The sequence below is a fragment of the Zeugodacus cucurbitae genome, chromosome 3 (assembly GCF_028554725.1).
Source record: "Zeugodacus cucurbitae isolate PBARC_wt_2022May chromosome 3, idZeuCucr1.2, whole genome shotgun sequence".
Lineage (NCBI taxonomy): Eukaryota > Metazoa > Arthropoda > Insecta > Diptera > Tephritidae > Zeugodacus > Zeugodacus cucurbitae.
In genome coordinates this window covers 67,867,017-67,885,631 of record NC_071668.1, presented here as the reverse complement: position 1 = coordinate 67,885,631, position 18,615 = coordinate 67,867,017, and the positions used below count along the sequence as shown (strand labels likewise).

The window sequence follows — 18,615 nt, the reverse complement described above, 5'->3', positions numbered from 1 at the left end:
ATGCGAAAGCGTACAGACACACACGCATACTACTACTGGCCAACACTCTCTACACTATAGAGGCAGTCACTCAAACTGTTTAGTTTTGGTATTTGGTAGTTGAAGCTCACTGTGCGCCTTTGTATGTATTTTTAAAGCATTTTGTTTTTGTATTTTATTCCACGACACAATTTTCCAGTGCGACTCTGATTTTTATCTCTGCCATTGATAGTTGTTGTCGTCGTCGTCGTCGCTGATATTTGTACGGTTGTTTGGCAATATGTTGAAAAGCACCAAAAGTTATACATACATATACATATATGTATCAATAATATACATATGTATGTGTAAGTATCTACATATATATGTAGCTATTCGTTATGATTTTGTGCGATTAGAAAGGCAATGGCGTTCATTTCTCGATAGCGCTTTTGCATGTTTAGACATTTTTTAGGGGGAAGTCGACTATGGCTGTGTATGTACATATGTATTTGAATGTACATATATGTATTAGATTATGTCTGCATCGTCCAAACTACATATAAAATTATGCACAAATTTAAAATTGTTTACTTAAATTTATTATAGATATCAATGCGTAGGAGCAGAGCTTTTGGCTGGGAAAATAAATTTGTATTAGAACCTAACATAAGAAAGCTAAGGAAAAAATATAATAAAAATAGTACAATAAAAAGAAATGTTTCTTGTACACCGATATGCCCTCTCTCTTGGAAAAAAATAAATCAAAAATGTCTTCCACTACCTGCGCCCAGTTCGGTCATAGTTCTGAAGCTGCCAGCTATCATTGGGAAAATTTAAGATCTACCACTCTTGACTTTATACCGACGGCTTTTTTCCAGCATTTCTCGAACCGCCGGTAGAATGACTATGAAAACCATAAAGTTTAGACTAACCACAATGAACTGAAAAAAAGGCTCAGAGCTTTACAAAAAGCTTCCGCAAATGTTATTTGTAGCTAAATATAGGTCGGAAAAGAGACAATTCAGTCCAATGGATATACTTCCAGTACAAAATAGAATTTAAAACAAACTGAAACATCTATAAGGAAAGTTCTTAAATGTAGCTAGTTCTCGGATTTTGTAAAAAAACTGACATACCTGCAAAGAGGCAGGCAATAGACTAACAGGAATAAACACGGTTAATATTATCTGAGTGCCCGGTCATATATGAAGGAAATGAACAGGCGGATGAGTTAACCGGAAAATCAGTTCACTTAAACTGCCCTGGAGTGTCCCTCAAGCGTTGATTAAATCAATAGATGCTAGAGGAACACCACGGGTATTGGAACATCCTCTAAGAGGCCACCGTCTGAATCTTGGAATAGTAGAATTGGCAGAATGCATGGCATTCGCGGAGGGTGATGAGATGCTAGAACATTATCTTTGCGAATGCCCAGCTATAAGCCGATTAAGAAATGATTTTACGGCTCCCAATATCCCAACCTAATGGAAATAGCGCAATTGGGATAGAAATTGGAAATTGAAAAGTAGGGTCAAATCGGCTGAGTTGTTTAGTTGACGCTTATTAGGATAGTTCTGGCTAACACAATGGGCATAATAATAGTATAGGTGCGGCTGCTTGCGGTCAGACCCTCTTTGCCTCCTTTTTCAACCAAACAACCCAAGAAATTATTAAATCTGATCTCATCATCCTCAACTTACCTACCTTAGAAAAGGCTTAATATCTTGATCCATCCAAAACATTCTATCTTATGAGATTTTTCAAATTCTTTCAAGTTAAAAAATGTCGATTTGTATGTTTTTTATATCTCGTCGTATTGACTCGGGTGCCTAGAGCTAAACTTGGATGTCTCCAAATAAATAATAAAATATTAAAATAATAATATTAATTATTAAAAATAAAAATAATTAAATGAAAAACCTAGAACACTTCGACTTGAGGTTCACACTGCCCAACTCCTCACTCCCCAACTCTATTTATAGAACCCACTGATTCGCACACAGATAACATTTTCTACCAAACCGCTTAAGGCATTATACCAAGAAGATTCGACACTCGGATATTCGGAAGAGCACTTTCCCATAATATTTCGATTTCGCTTTCGAAAGTAATTTTCATGTTATCCAATGCTTCCCTGTTAAACAATTCGCTCAACCGAAAAGAGGTGCTGTAGAATTATCTGAAATCACCGTATACATATACGTAGTCCGTAGTCCTATAGGAGCCGATCCTACGTAACTGAAACGGTGATTTATGGCCGGCAAGCAACTATAACCCATTACTTGTTACAACAATAATAATGTTTGAATATTTGGTTACGTGGAGCTTTTATGGGAATCTCTTGCGATCGCTCTTCTTCTTACTATGCAGATGACTCTTACCATCCAATAGTTCTCGAACTGTTTTCTAAAACATTTTTTAACTATTTTATTCTTAAAATATTTCATTTTCAACGTATTTATTTTGCATTAATATTTCAGTTTACGATGCCGCCGTGTCTCATACCTTTGACTCACAGTATATTAGCCAAGTGAAATACCAATTTATTAGTTAAAATTCTTATAATAATTTTTTGTAATTTTTAGACAGTCCCTACAAGTTCTTCAAACAAATAAAGTATTTAAATAATTGTCAAACCTTACCTGTATGTATGTAGGTGTGCTTCTTCATATCACTCTTTTGATGAAATCGTTTGCCACAATAACTGCAGGGATAAGGCCGCGTATCGCTGTGTATAAGCAGGTGTGTAGACAACGTGCTGGAGCGTTTGAAACGTTTACCGCATTGCTTGCACTCGAAAACCTTCTCCACATTGTGCACAGCTCTATAGACAGGGGTGAGAGAAGGGGAAAAAAGAACATTAGGAAAGTGTTAATGGGAAGTCAAACAAGCTGAACTATTTTATGCAAACTAAAAGTCTTTACGCTCCTTTAAGCCACTGACTTAAGAGCACTTTCAAAAGCCACATTAAAATGTCACAGCGCTGCATTGGTGGGCGTATGTGTGAAGAGCAGTTACATTTGGTTTTTAATTTAATTGCACATGGCTAACAAATTAATTCATTTAAACAATGTAACACTAAACAGTGCACCACACCGAGAGTCCTGTGCGGGCTTACGTCAGCTCATTAAATTTTCACACACACAGAGAGACATGTTTTAAAAAGGCTTTTGGGACACAACATACCTGTGTTGACTCAAACTAACTTCATGTCCGAAAGTCTTGTTGCACAGTTCACAAGCGTATGGCTTCTTGCCGTGATGCGTACGTCGTGAATGGACTTCGAGGCCGTGCGGTGTGGAGAACATCTTTTCGCACTTCATGCATGAGTAAAGGTCACTGAATTGCGGCAGGCCGGGCCATTTGGCCATGTGGTGGAAATGCAGATGCGGTGGATGTGGCAGGCCGAGATGGGAATTTGGCGGCAGACCAGACGTGTCGCCATTTTGACCCGCCTGCAGCGGCACCATCAGATTGCGCAGACGAAAGATATCCTCCTGCGAAGCGGGATGGTAACTGTGTATGCGTGAGGAGAGAAAGTAGACAACAATTTACATATGTTTGAACTGAGAGCCGGCATGCAATTAAATATTTTGCAGCTTTTAATTAAGTTTTTGTTGTTTTAAGTTCAGTTTTTTTTTTTATTTTAATGTTTAACAGTTATGTGTACACCAAATGGAGCTACTTACGCTGAGGTTAAGCCAGATTGTTGACCCTGATGCAACGCAAAGGCGGCGAAGAGTGGAAAGGCGGGCGGTAAGAGTGGTCGTTGAAAGAATGGCGGCTCGTAACCGGCAGCGCCACCTCCACCACTACTACTGCTCACATAACCATTGCGAAACGCCTCGAAGGGATTCATGCCACCCGGTAAACTCACCGCTGTTGGGGACTTCTGCAACGGTCGCACTACCGTCACACCACCATGCGCCGCCGGTTCATCGCGTCGCAAAAGCGCCGACACTGAAAACATTTCAGACTTTTTCGGACTCGAACTAATTAAAAGCTCTGCGGTCGTTGGCGGTGAACTCAACGGACTGGTGCGGTTGTTGTGGTGGTGATGAAAGGCGGGCGGTGGCGGTGAATCCACTTCGAGTTCCACAGAACTCGAACGTGAACGCGAACGCGAACGCAACGAACGTCGACAATTGCTGTCGTCATCGAGATCGATTTGTGATGAGGTGCGCGAATGACTGCGCGATCTTGAAATCATATCGTGTTCGATGTAGGAACGTGGTTCGCTGATGCCGCTGTCACTTAGCGGTTGTTGTAATTTCCATTGTAGTATTTGATTTTTGCTCAATATGCATATGGAGTTGTTGTTGTCTTCATCATGTTTCGCTGCCGGGTTGTTGTTGCTGCTACTAAGCAACGCGGGCGGGTGATGACTGGACAAGTGTTCGGATTTCACCAGACGATTGATGCTGAAGGCGAGCTCATCTGGAAGGGGAAGGGGAGAATGATGTTAAAGTTTTAAATATTCATATTTCCGCAAAAATGTAAGGAAAAAAATTTAAGAATTGTGCAACTTCATTCCTAAATTATTAATCCGTAACAAATATATAAAGTTATTATTTCTTGACATTAGAAAAGTCAAATATTCAGATATTTATATAAATATACAAAGCTTAAAATTGTTCAAGAAATTGCATTAAATTTGTCCACGAAGACTCTAGGCTTACAGATTTTTCTCTAAATAAACATAAAACTCGCTTCCTCAAACATATGGTCAACAAATAAAATCGACATAAATCACCGAAAACATTATTTTCACATTATGCACGCCGAAATTGTAGAAAAAAATTAAAACAAATAAAATCTAGACCAACCGACGTCCACCTGTACAGGCGTACAGGCTCACACTAACCGCACTCCCCTGCACTTGCGCATCTGTCAAGCGCCGCCACTAAATTCACGACAAATCAATCTTTATGCTTGCCTATACATGTGAATGTGTGTGTGTGTGTTGCCCGTGACGGCATCGAATTTCGAAACATAATTATTTTCGTATTCAATCACATAATCCACCTTACATGACCATTAATTCACCCTAATCAACCGCCCAACACACAACACACGCACGCACATACTGTTATACTCAAACAGGCGACGCAACGAATCGGCAAATCAGCATGATCATCAGCCTAACGCCCCTCCCACCCTGTCTTGGCAGTCATCAACTACGCACAGCAGCCACTGACTTGACGTCACAGAGCATACCTTCAACTAGCTTACATATAGCGCGCCATAGAAAATAGCAAGTTACAACAACGGCAACAACAACAATAGCTATAATAATAATAATAATAAAACGCGTTTAAATGGAACATCTGTTCGGTCCACACACAGCCGAGGTAAATGGAGCATGACCAAACACAAAATACACAAACGCCCAGCCAAAACACATCATCAAGGCGCTACAACAAAAATTGTTGCAACAACAACATGCATGCAATAAGCCTGCAAACGATTTGCATTCATGGTGACATTGATATATAAACAGCTAACAAATTACAACAACAACAACAACTTATATATGCGTATAATAATAGCACGTTCTTCAATGTCATTGTGTTGGTGAAGTGCGAGGCAAGGAAAAAAAGGGGTACGGATAAAACGCCGCCAACACAAAAGGACAATCACGTAACGAGCGAGTCTATGGCAGCGAGAGCGGGAAGGGCGGCTGGCATATTTGTACGCATGACGAAATGACGCGTCGCGCTAAAATTGTAATTTCACCAAAAAAAGAAGAATGAAACGCATTCGTAACGCTTTGGAAAATCAAATAGAAAGCAATTGCATGGAGGCACACTCAAACTCACACACGTGGTGTGTTGTGCGGTGTGAAAAGGGTGAAGTGTTGAATGTGGAAAATTGATGTTAACTTTAGGCACAGACAGAATTGTGGCGATCTAATTGTTGCACAATAGGAAATTGATAAATTATTTGAGCGGAAAGGTGTTGATGTATGTAGAAGTTCAGAGGATTATGTCGAAGGAGGGGAAGGATAATCGTGTTGTGATGTCTAAGGCGCACAGATCTTTAATAATATGCATATATTTTGTATAATTTTCGGAAAGAAGTAACACTTCCACTTGGCTGACATCATAAAATCCCACTTATTACAACTAAGCCTAGCTTTAAAGCGTCAATTAGGGCTTTAATTTTATACTTAAGATTCTGTACTAGCTTTCTAAGATCAATTTAGTTAAATTTCTATATTATTTTCTCACCAGTTTAACCTTAAAAGGTGTTCCAACAGTGTTCGCATACAGCAAGCTCGGCGGGTTGAAGTGAATAGTCTCGATATAACAGATATAGCGTAGTACAAAGAACGTTTATATTATGCCAAACTATCAATGTGAAAATTCTTCGACTATAACTTAGAAATAATGCTTCAAGTTAGTCGATGAAAATGAAGCTTAAACATACTGGTTTAAATATGATTCACACTTAGAACTTTCTGAGATCTCGAATTTACAAGACATTTAAGAACGTCTTCTTATAAACAACTCAAATCTTTATATTTCAACTTCGAAAAACATTATTCATAAATTAGATTATAGGAGTAACGGACGTAAAGGACCACATCATCAAAGTGATACTTTCAATATTCTCTCTTGGATTACCCAAAACTGAACATCCGGCAGTTTTTCTGATCTACTCAGTAATGTATTTTAGAAAACAGGCCCACCAATAATAGGATGATGCCATTTTAGCGAATTACAATTCTAGAACACTCTAACATGTTTCTACTAAGGTTATTCATTTTATGGAGACATATCAACGGTATAGGATTTCCTCTTATATGAATAACCCATATATAATACATATTTTATAAAACAGATTTAGGTATTTTTCGGTATCGTTCTCCAAACCATTTACAAAATTTTCTAAGCTTCTATAAAAATCATAAAATAAAGCTCTCGCTGTCTCAAAACACCTAAGACCTCTTATGACCTACGTCCATCAACCTTTCAAGCCCAATGTTTGAGATCTCTTATTTTATAGGATCACACCATCGAAATAATATAATTTTTCTTGGGAACGCAACTAGAACCTCCGCCAGTTTTACAGATATAGCAACAATAACAACAAATAATCTCATGTACATATTATTATTTTGAAATGGACGCATGAGCTTAGGAATTCGATTTTGGGTGTTCTCCCTTTGTTATGGATATAGCTCGGGAAAAAGTGGGCTTTACATAGAGTTGATAGTAATTCTGTGTGGGATTTAACATATTTTTTATGTTTTTAATTTTCAGCTATAAAAGTTCATACTTATTTATTATGAAGCATTTTTGAAATTATTATTAATCTGGGGTTTACCTCATTGCTCAATTCTAATTGCACCCCAAACACCCTCTTTTATACGAAGAGCGAATATGATAAATGTCATAATTTGATTTGCCTACACTAATAGCGCAAATCAAAGGGGGAGTTTATAAGACAGCACATATTTACAAATACCAAAGAATGCTCAAAAGATATCAGTTGACACCCTTAAAGCTCACAGCGATTCAACTATAGACCAAACTCGATAATTTTTACTCGTAATACTCCTTTAAATGGTATATCGGTGTTTATAACGGTATTGATGATGCTGGAGTAAACGTCTAGATTACATAAAATTATAACTTTATATACATTTGTGGATATATACACATGTATGTATATTTGTCGTTTATATATTGCTAAACGCCATCTTCTAACCTCCATTTATCCTGCCCAATGGCTCATCAGCATATAACCGGTAACACTCATAAACTTTTTTTTCACAAAACGTGACTCTATGCGTGGTCGTGATTCTTAGCCAGAGCTTAAATTTAGTTTTCTCGCAATTCATATAACACGGACATTTTTTTATTGGGGTTGTTGCGGGGATAATCAGTTTTTTGTGTGCGACGGCTATAAATACGAGAGGCGGCGTTCTTGCATACCTTTATTAAAGGTTAATGTACGAATATTAATGCAATGTAATTTGATTTATTTTAATGTTGGAGATAATTGAATTTCGTAACGAGAAGGGTATTAATGGCAGCACTGATTAATTGTTTGGTAGATGTTGTTGGGTGTACTATATCGTTGATGCTTGTCTGAATGTTTACAAAAACAACTAAAACTCTTATGATAGCTTCAAAATACGAAATTTTGAATATAAGGATCCAAAATTGACAGTCCCAAAATTTTTCGGGATCAATGATTTTTTTTCAAAATTTTCAACAAAAAATTTTCAAAAAAAAATTGTATAAATTTAGATTTTAGATGAAAAAATCAAAGAACTCTGCATGTGTTTTAATTAAAAATGAATAATAATCTATTTTAATTTTAATGAGATATTTTAGTTTTTTTTTTTATAGCAGAACTTTCTTCTTCATTTTTATTGTTTTAAATTATTTCCTTTTCAAATCTCTCTATGTTTGTGGTAAATTTTCATCTAAATTTTTCAAAAGTTTTCATAAGTTCTCTAAAGTGTCTTAATCTCCAACACTTAACAAACCATTTACAGCAATAATAAACGGCTTAAAAGCATTTATTTTTCAGCTAAGCCAAAGCAACTTGAATTTCCGCAATAGAAATACGCATTCAAAAACATATTTATATTTTACTTAGACTTAGACCATGTTTTTTGCCATAATAAAGCCAAACAACCTGTCGTATACATATAGCACCCCACAACTACCGCACGAGATCAAGTGCAGACATCCTCGTGCGTGCGCCTTACAAGTGTACCACCAGCCACAGCAGCAACAACAACCACAGCATAGACGCAACTCATCACCGGAGGGTTGTGCGGCGAACAGATGTCGACAGTCAGTGTCGTCGTCGTCGACGGCTGCTGGGAGTGAGCGAAATATCGAGGGCGTTCGGACAGGTCGAGCCAGACTATGTCTAATGCGTACAAATTTATGACTTGGTCCCGCGGGGCGCGTGCCGCTTGAAGCATACAGACATACACACATACATACATATATATCGAATTAAAGATGCTCTAATACATTCATAAGCTGGCAAAAATGGGGCGGTTTATTGTTGTTGCTTGTTGATGATAATGATGATGCGGAGACTCATTCGTAGCTCTTTCCATTTTTATTTACTTTGGCCTGCTGCAAGCGTATTAGGGTGTAAAATCGCTCAACGCAGGAACTGGGTGCCCGAGTGTGGGTTACAAAATCCACAATCCTTATTATTATCCTCGTTGTGCCATTTAACATTTGAATTTTGAGCAATTATTCTCTGCGTGAGTGTTGTTGCATTGCATTGTTGTGGCGTTGCTCAACTTCGTAACGTGGGGGTGTTTGCGCTGTTTGGTGTTAAGCCTATAATTATTATCCGGTGGTCGTAAAAAAAGGTGGAAATTAGAAAATCACTCCCATTAAAGCGATTGCTGCTGTTTTTCCGGTTTATACAGCTTTTTTTGAGGAGTGTGAGTGTAGTAGTTTGGTAGTGAAATTGAATTTTAAATGAACTATTGTGGAGTAGCTGTTAACCTTTTTATTGGTACCAATCGCTTTTTATTTACTTTGATCTACAGAAAAACTTTTGGGCTTTAGTAGTGAGAAAGCTTTCTTATGTATTGACCTAAACTCATTCCTTCCCATTGTACTCGCTTGGGTACATAAAAAATATTTTTTTTTAACAAGGGAGTATAATGGGATCGATGGGTGTTCTGTACCTTGTTTTCTGTACCCATGCGAGTACATTGGGGAGAATGGGTTAAAACGAACTTGTCTCTATGAAACTTCTACTCAGTAGTTTAAACTTTAAACACACTTTTTAGAATCCTTCATTGAAACTTTTTTGGAAAAATGTAAAATAAATCCGCATTAGGGAAAAAGCATATACAATTAAGCTTTTCAGATTCAGATTTAAGGTTTTCTTTCATATTAACCTAATAATTAATTTTTCCTTTACTCATATTTGGTGGCAAAACCTTTAAAAGACGATAATTGGCATTCTTATTAGAAGAAAATAGTAAAAGTTGGTCCCAATGACCAACAAATATTAATTCGTTCGTGATAAAATGAACACCGATCAAGATAAAAAATGTTATAAATGCATTGTCAATCCTTAAGCAACATGTTCAAAGGTTAAGAAATGATAGAATTACCTCAGATCGTTCAAAAGAAATTTGATTGTGAAAACAAAGGTCAATAAAACTAGGCAGAGATTACTACTATACCTTTAATATAGTCAGGAAAGACCCTTCATAGATTATGTAATAACAGTTCTATCTCGAAATTCCGAAAGTTTTTAAGGGATTATATACAGTTAGACGGCCGAAAAAAAGTGAATTTTCCAGAATTTTTTCTGAGAAAACTTTTTAATTTATTGATCCAAAAATTTATACACATATTATGGTATCTTTTAACTGTATTTTAAGACTTAGTACTAGTAAAAATATTTATTTGAAAAAGAGCTACAGCTGATCTCCAGGAGCTCCTCTCAAAAAATACGTTTTGCGGTGACCACTATATCTCGGAACTGGATCATTTGAAATTAAAAAACCAAAAAGATTTCGTTAAAATAATGTTAAATCTAATAATTAATCGAAGGAATAAGCAAAATAAATTTTTTTGACAAAATGGCGGTTTCTCAAAAAAAAAAATCGATTCTTCACCGAAATTTCGGCATTAAATTGTTAAAAAAAAAAAAAATATTTATCGGAGAGAAAAAATCTTCGATTAAGTACGAAAAAATATATTTAAGAAGGTCGTGTTAAAATTTGAGACTAATCGGTCTAGCCGTTTTCGAGTAATGTTGGTCACCGACTTTGAAACCGGATCTTGTGTTTCCAACCACTCTGAAACGCCTTTTCAAATTTGCTTGTAACTTTGAAAATACTCACCGGAACGATATGAAATTTTCTGTGTGTATTCTTAAATATGTAAATATATAAATATAAAAAATCGATTTTTTGAAAATTCTAACTGTATATAACCCCTTAAGCATCCAAAGTGAATAAATACTGAAACTCGGGTCGATGTGACCCAGCAAAATTGCTTTTGGGTTAAGTCTGAAGTAAGGTTATACTATTATGTAGCAGTTTAAAGTCCCTAATAAATTAAATAAAGTTTGGTAAAAATCATATTTAATTTTAAATTTAATTTTTTTTTTAATTTTTTCGAAATTATTTTTTTATAAAAAATTTATTTATGATAACTTTTCCAGAAACAATTCGAAGTGGTATGTAGTCAGACAATAAAAGTATTTTATGGAATAATTAATTAAAAATTATTTACAAAAATATTTATGAAATTCAAAAAAAAAAAAAAAAATAGGTAATACTTAAGGTTTTTAAAATTTGTTTTTACAAAGAGAAAAATTCTAAAAATTATTTTCCATAAAAAATTATAAATTTGAAATCTCTCATTAATGATTGTCTGAATAGTATTAGTAAACCAGTTTTGAAACGCATAAACAAACATAATCCTCATTAAACCCTCTATTGTATGTATGTACATATGTATTTATGTGATATTCCCAGAAGTTCAAATTTAGCATGATAAAAACAAACTCGCAAAAAATAAAATCATGAAGACCAAATTGAAGGGAATTTGCTAAAATATACGAAATATACATTGCTCATCGCATTATCACAAAGGTTAAAGGTTATTTTTGAACTAATTTTTGTACTATTAAAGCAAATGGCAGAAGCTAGCTGAACAGGAAGCGATAAACGTGTACCCATTAGAAATTGGGAATTCACGCGAAAAAATCATTGATAAGCAATTATAAACTAATTTACCTCAGCACTGTTATTTTTTAAGATATCAAATCGGTTACCATGAAATGTGATATTTTTTTCTGTATTTTACAATAGACACACTTCATGCTGTACTTTGCATTCAAGATATTAATAATACAATGTTTGAAGGAATATTTTATGATATGCATTTTTCTGTTTAACAACTTTATGTGATTTTGTATGCGTATTTATTTTTATTAATCATTGATACCCAATTTAAAGCGAAGTTGCGATAAATAGCACAGCACAAGGAAATAGTTCGTAAAGCTTTGCTGGCAATAAAGATTTCAGTTGTACACATTTAACCATAAAAATTTATTTTCGTACCATTACGCGCTATAAAACAAATACGATATTTAGCTTTCTCGATTTTTTGCTTGTGTTTTGATATCTAAAATCACGCAAATTTTAAGCAAATAAGGGAGCTTCTACTGTAACAACTGTGTGTGAGCACAAACGTACATGTGTATGTATATATTTACCGCTATATAAATTGAGCGTGCAAAAAAGCGACTATTATTATTTATTTGTTTGTTGTTGCTATTATTGGTTGTAATTATTATTTTTTGTTGTTGTTTTCATTTTTACTCATTTCTCTATTTCTAATATTTATACTCTCGCAACAAATGTTGCTAAAGAGAGTATTATAGTTTTGTTCACATAACGGTTGTTTGTAACACCCAAAACTAAACGAGTTAGATATGGAGTCATATATACCAAAGTGATCAGGGTGACGAGTAGATCCGGATGTCTGTCCGTCCGTCCGTCTGTCCGTCTGTCCGTCTGTGCAAGCTGTAACTTGAGTAAAAATTAAGATATCTTGATAAAACTTGGCACACTTATTTCTTGGCACCATAGGAAGGTTGCTTTCGAAAATGAGCAAAATTGGACCACTGCCACGCCCACAAAATGGCGAAAACCGAAAACACATAAAGTGCCATAACAAAGCCATAAACAAAGCTATGGAAATAAAATTTGGTACAAAGGATCGCATTATGAAGGTGCATATTTGGATATAATTTTTTTGTGCAAGTGGGCGCCGCCCCCAAATATGTTTTTTGTATATATCTCGCAAACAAATGAAGCTATATAAACAAAACTTTCTGCAGTAGTTTCATTTAGCCACTTCCTAATACAGTCCAAAGATGAAAGAAATCGTATAATAACCACGCCCACCTCCCATACAAAGGTTAAGTTGAAAATGACTAAAAGTGCGTTAACTCACTAACGAAAAACGTCAGAAACACCAAACTTTGCAGAAGAAATATTAAAAAGAAGCTACAGTGAGATGTTTTTTACAAAATGGAAAATGGGCGTGGCGTCGCCCTCTTATGGGCCAAAAACCATATCTCAAGAACTACTCGACCGATTTCAATGAAATTCGGTATATAACACTTTCTTGACACCCTGATGACACGGGTGGAATAAATAACACAATTTTGAATTTTTCTGATTCGTTCACTTTATAATATATAAATTAGGAACCAATGTAGCGGAATAAAACTTTACACAATTAGTGCATCATCTCGGGCTTCATTTGTGAAAAAATTGTCGAAAACGAACCATGACTTTTCAAGGCCCCTGATATCGAACATGAAGAACTCAGTGCCTAAGAATAATTTTTCACCGAAAATATAGGTAAATCTCTCAGATATTTTAATGTAATTCATTCCCTCATATAACAGTTTGACTCTGTACCAAAAATGGTTAAAATCGGGTCAAAACTTCCCCCATATCCCATATACCTAATTATAGGTAATAAAAAATTAAGTGAGCGTATAGTCTTCGATAAATTGTATCTTGGTGGTGAAAACGAGTGAAATCGGTTCAGGAATTACCTCTGTCCCTTTATACAATTTATGATGAATTTCGTTATTCTATTGAACTTTATGCCGAATATATGGGTCGAATTGTGTTATCTTTATAAAATTACATCAATAAATTGCGAGAGTATAAAATGTTCCATTGCACCCGAACTTAGCCTTTCCTAACTTGTTGTTTTTTTTTTTTAATTTTTATTGTTATCGCAATATTCTGTTGTTGTAGTTGTTTTTATTTAATTTATTTTTTCATTGTTTGTTGTACTTATATTTTTACAGATTATTATTTGTTTGTTGTTGCTATTATTGGTTGCAATTTTGTTGTTGTTGTTATCATTAATTTTACTAATTTCTGTATTTCATGATGTAATTTTACTTTTTGTTTTTTTTTATATTTTTTTTAATTTTTATTATTGTTGCTTTCTTTTAATTTTTGTTGTTTTTATATTTTTATTATTTTATTGTTATTATTTTATTATTTTTTATTACATTATATTATTAAAAAAATGTATATATAATATATTTTTTAAATTAACCTTTTTCCTATTAAGAACGTATTTCACCATCACCACACCACTGTGCAGCTGTCAACTAACTGTCTCTAACTAATCAACGAGTCGTGCGAGAGTCAGTCAATATAGTTAGCGATCAGCATTTGAAATATCAACTCTTTGGCATTTTTGTTTTTGTCCACTGTGACTTTGCTGTTGCAGCATATTAAAACGCTAAACAGCAAAGAGCAAACAATTAGTTATCAATTTATCAGTGGAAAAAAGGTGTAAAGTTTAGATAGACCCCTGATTTATGAGCGTAGATAAAGAATTCGTGCCTAGGTAGTAATGTCGGAACGTGAATACATACATACATACATACATACGAGTGAAGAGTGGGTAATAAATATGTATGTAGGTGTGTAGATGAGTTGTATCAGTTGTTGTTATTGTTGCTTTCATAGTTTTTGTAGTGCCATAAATGTAAATGAAATATTTTTCAAATATTTTATATGAACATAAGAAGTGTTATTACACGTATGTATATTTGTTTGTAAAAAAAATAAATTATCGATAAATATTATTGTTTTTAATATTATTTTTATAAATTCTCAATTTTATTATTATTGATTTTGTTTTTTTTTTTGAAAATTGCTGCTTCTGATGGTTGGCAACTCATTGATACATACATACAAATATTGATATATTTACAACAACAACAAGTATAATTCTTACTGTTGTTGTTGCTTTTTTATAATCGTTCTATTACGTGTAATAGCAAACTTAACCACCGAACAGTATTTTCCGCATACACACACACGCACACACACTTACCTTCAAACCACCTATAGCTTTCCCAACCACCACTGATCGTTCGTTCAGGAAATCAATCATATAAACTACTCCAGCCTATAACTTAGTTATAAGTGCATCTTTATAGTTTGCCGCCACCAAAGAAAAAAGAAAAAGAGTCACAAACGATCGATAGCAACTAATCGCTAACTATTTGCTTATTGCCCTTTGCATTTATCGCCTCTACATATTGCACACTATGTAATACATACGTATATATTTACACACATACATATATTTACTTTCACAATATTTGCGTAAAGCATGTTATTGCTGTCAACGTTGTAAGCCTCATGTAATTACTTATAAGAAAGTTGTTTACCTATGCACTCATAAAGTGTCTTTACGACAAATCGGCGATTTAACACGTTGTTGTACGAGAATTGATCTATACATTTGTATGTAAATAAAGACTAACAACAAATTGCAGCAATGCATTGCAAACAGTTTTTTTTTCTACTTCATGGGAGAAGAAATTTATGCTCTTCCTTTCGCGTCTTTATGTGTGTTGTCTATATATAAGATTTATGATCCTTTTGACTTTGTGTCGTTGCGTGCCGCGGTTTTAATACTCGAGAGTTTTTGTAGGCTTTTTACAACGAAGATCATTTCAATTAGCTGAGAGGTTCCACAAAGGTTAATAAAAAAATGGAAAAGTAGAAGCGCAATCTTATGTAGGATCCAAGAAGACTCTAACGATAGTCTGCAGAATCTAAAAATAAAGTTTCTTGTACCGAAAAAGACAATAATTTGCTATGCTTTTGTTGTCGTATCAACATTATAAATTATTTTTCAGGAAGTTTTGGAGGTTTAAATCCGAAACAGATCCAGATATGTTATCCATTGTTTTGTGAATGAATCAGACTCAAGCGGATTCAGCAAATCTCACTCTTAACGATCTGAGCCTAAAACTTAGAGTTGGTTCGACTTTTTACAGTTATATGTTCCTTTCTAACTAATATCCTTCTATTATATCCGTCGGAACTGCCCAAAACAATTCTTGGTTGTCTTATTTATTCACAGTTTTATGTTTTTGGATCCCTCTGAGTATAAAAACTAGCCTTCGGATCATAAGTCAACGGGTTTTCTGCCTTCAGATATTGATGAGATATTGGTTATGCAATCCTTAAAACATTTGCAGGGGTCGTCGTCAAAAGGTGGGTGTCTCATCCGAGGCTTTCTTCGATTTTTCATTGATACTTCGTTTTTATGTGGTGGGTCCAAACCCTACGCACAACCGCAGAAGCGGGCTCGCATTCAAACGGGTGTTTGTTAGCTACCCAGAGAATACTTGGTCTAAAACCGGAAGTCGTGAACTGCTTGAATCATGTGGAGAAGAATCGCTTCTGGCCACTCCCAAGTGAATGACAATCAAAAACTTTCCTGACTTACGTGATCTTCTACACATGATCCCATCATAGTTCTGCGAATAAAACGACAGCGGCTATGCTGACTAGGTCATGTTGTCCGAATGGACGAAAACACTCCTGCTCTGAAAGTTTTCGATGCAGTACCCGCCGGAGGAAGCCGAGGAAGGGCAAGGCCTCCGCTCCGTTGGAGGGACCAAGTGGAAAGCGACCTGGTTACACTTGGAATCTCCAACTGGCGCCGAACTGCGAAGGAAAGAGAGGACTGGCGCGCTCTCATCGATTCGGCTATAACCGGCTAAACGGTTCAACGCCCATCAGATACATTGGTTATGCAATGGAGGCCTTTAAAACAAACAATCGGAAGAAATAAATTATTTATTCCCGATAAAGTAGGAAAAAATAATAAAATCAACAAAATGGTTGTGGATAGTATTATATATAGCTCAGTAAAGGCAAAAATATGAAAAATTGGTAATATAAGATACTTTTTCAACCACTTTTTTCGAGAAAAGAGGGAGTCCTGGTATAAAAATATCAGATTTATGGATTTTATATCACCTCCAGCTATAAAACAATAACATGTGCTCCAGCGAGGACGGAAAAAGAAACAACCTAAATCACTCTCTTCAAGAGGCATCTCATATAATAATGTGCTCATTTCATTTCTAAATGGCTATTCACAAAAAACCAGAGAGAAGTTTATTAGTCATGTAACTATGTTTTTATTAACAGATTTGTTTGATATTTATATTTTCTGAAATCAGAAACCATCCGGTACCGAATAAAGTAAGAATATTCCCATACAAGGGGTACTTGCCTGATGACCTTTAAATATATTATTAATTATGCTAAATAGAAAATTTAACGATGGACAGAGCGCCATTTTAAAATCTTACAGTGGAACCCGAGAATTTCATATTTGAAATTAAGTCAACATATAATGTTTTAGGCTTTTTTATTTTTATTTTTTTTGTATTGTTATAATATATATATATTTTTTTTTAGAATTTGACTTTTTAAAATTTTCAAATTTTTTACCTAAATTTTTGTGTAATTGCCTCACTGTGCAGTGCCAATGCATGCATGTTTTATGGCAGGGATTTGATAATTCAATATTTGTTCATTGGTATTTGGCTGCCAAAAATGCCAATACAAATATTTTGATTGCACACCACTAAATGTGTACATACATATGTATGTCTGTATGTATGATCTACTATATAATTTGTATTAGACAAAAATCGTTGCAAGCCTTTGCCACAATTATGTCCCAAATTTTTTAATGTTTTTTTTTTTGTTTTTTGGAAATTTATGACCAACCAATAGCTGCAATACGAATTGCATGCGACATGCGTTTGCTGCTCATAAATCAAGCGGTGTGTGAGTGAGTGATAGAGTGTATGAGCAGTGAGCGGCGGCGGCGTCCGTGCCTGCGCTGTATTGCCTGTTCAATGCATGTTCTATTGCTTTGATAGTGTGAATTTTTGGCTGGCAGGAATTAAAAACGCTACAATTTTGACAACCAATAACTGTCAGAGATAGTGTTTGAGGTGCGTTCGGGAGTTGGGTGTTTAGTGAGTGGACAAGTGAGCGTGCGGCTGTGCTGACAGTTGTGTATATATGACAATCACTCTGTTGCTTGCAAAGTGACTTTTGCACCGATATGTAACTCAAATCTGTATAGTTTATACTACATATATTTATATTACTATATATCAATCAGCGAGCGTAATTGTTTGGAGTGTTTAATAAAAATTCTCATAAATTTGTGCCAGATTTCATACGGAAAATTATTTTTAACAGTATCTATTGCTTTGCTATTACAGTTATTACTTGCTTTTTACCATTAAGATTTATTACTACCAATTTGTTGTTGTATGTTTTGTTATTGTAAAAGTTTGTTATTGTCTCTAAGCATAAATCGCTCATTGTCAGTATTGCCACTCAAGTGTTGTTGTGGTAAGAGTTTTAGTTTAATACCAATTTTCATTTTCATTTATTTTTTGTTATTTAAACGCTGATTTCATTGATTTTCCACGCAATAACAACAAAAATATTTGTGGTTGCGTTTATTTTTATTACATTTTAGATTTTGATTTGGTACCAACACACAAGTAACCCTCTAAATAAAAACAAATTGTAGCGCAACAACAAAAAATAAATATATTCAACACACAAAAATATATTTTAAACTCTCCAAATAATATATGTGTACAAATATGCTCGCCATTAACAATAATCATTGCTGTCCGCCGCTATATATTTTAGTTAGCCCGTCGTCTGCCGTTAATGCAATTCAAAAAAAAGTTTAATTTACAATCGCGTACATAATAATAAATATAATTTCGGTTATCCGTATATACCGTTGCGTT

The 18,615-nt window shown here is 34.8% G+C and overlaps 1 protein-coding gene across 1 annotated transcript in view; it reads right to left on the bottom strand.

Annotated features, from left to right (window-relative positions):
• Window positions 1-18,615, bottom strand: part of LOC105214687 (zinc finger protein 628) — a 41,143-nt gene that overhangs the window by 10,757 nt on the left and 11,771 nt on the right. Inside the window, exons 2-4 of the mRNA XM_054227601.1 lie at window positions 3,651-4,398; window positions 3,148-3,477; window positions 2,604-2,785 (exon numbers count right to left, since the gene is read on the bottom strand). Of these exons, the coding sequence (XP_054083576.1) occupies window positions 2,604-2,785; window positions 3,148-3,477; window positions 3,651-4,398 (1,260 nt within the window). The remainder of the gene's footprint in view (window positions 1-2,603; window positions 2,786-3,147; window positions 3,478-3,650; window positions 4,399-18,615) is intronic.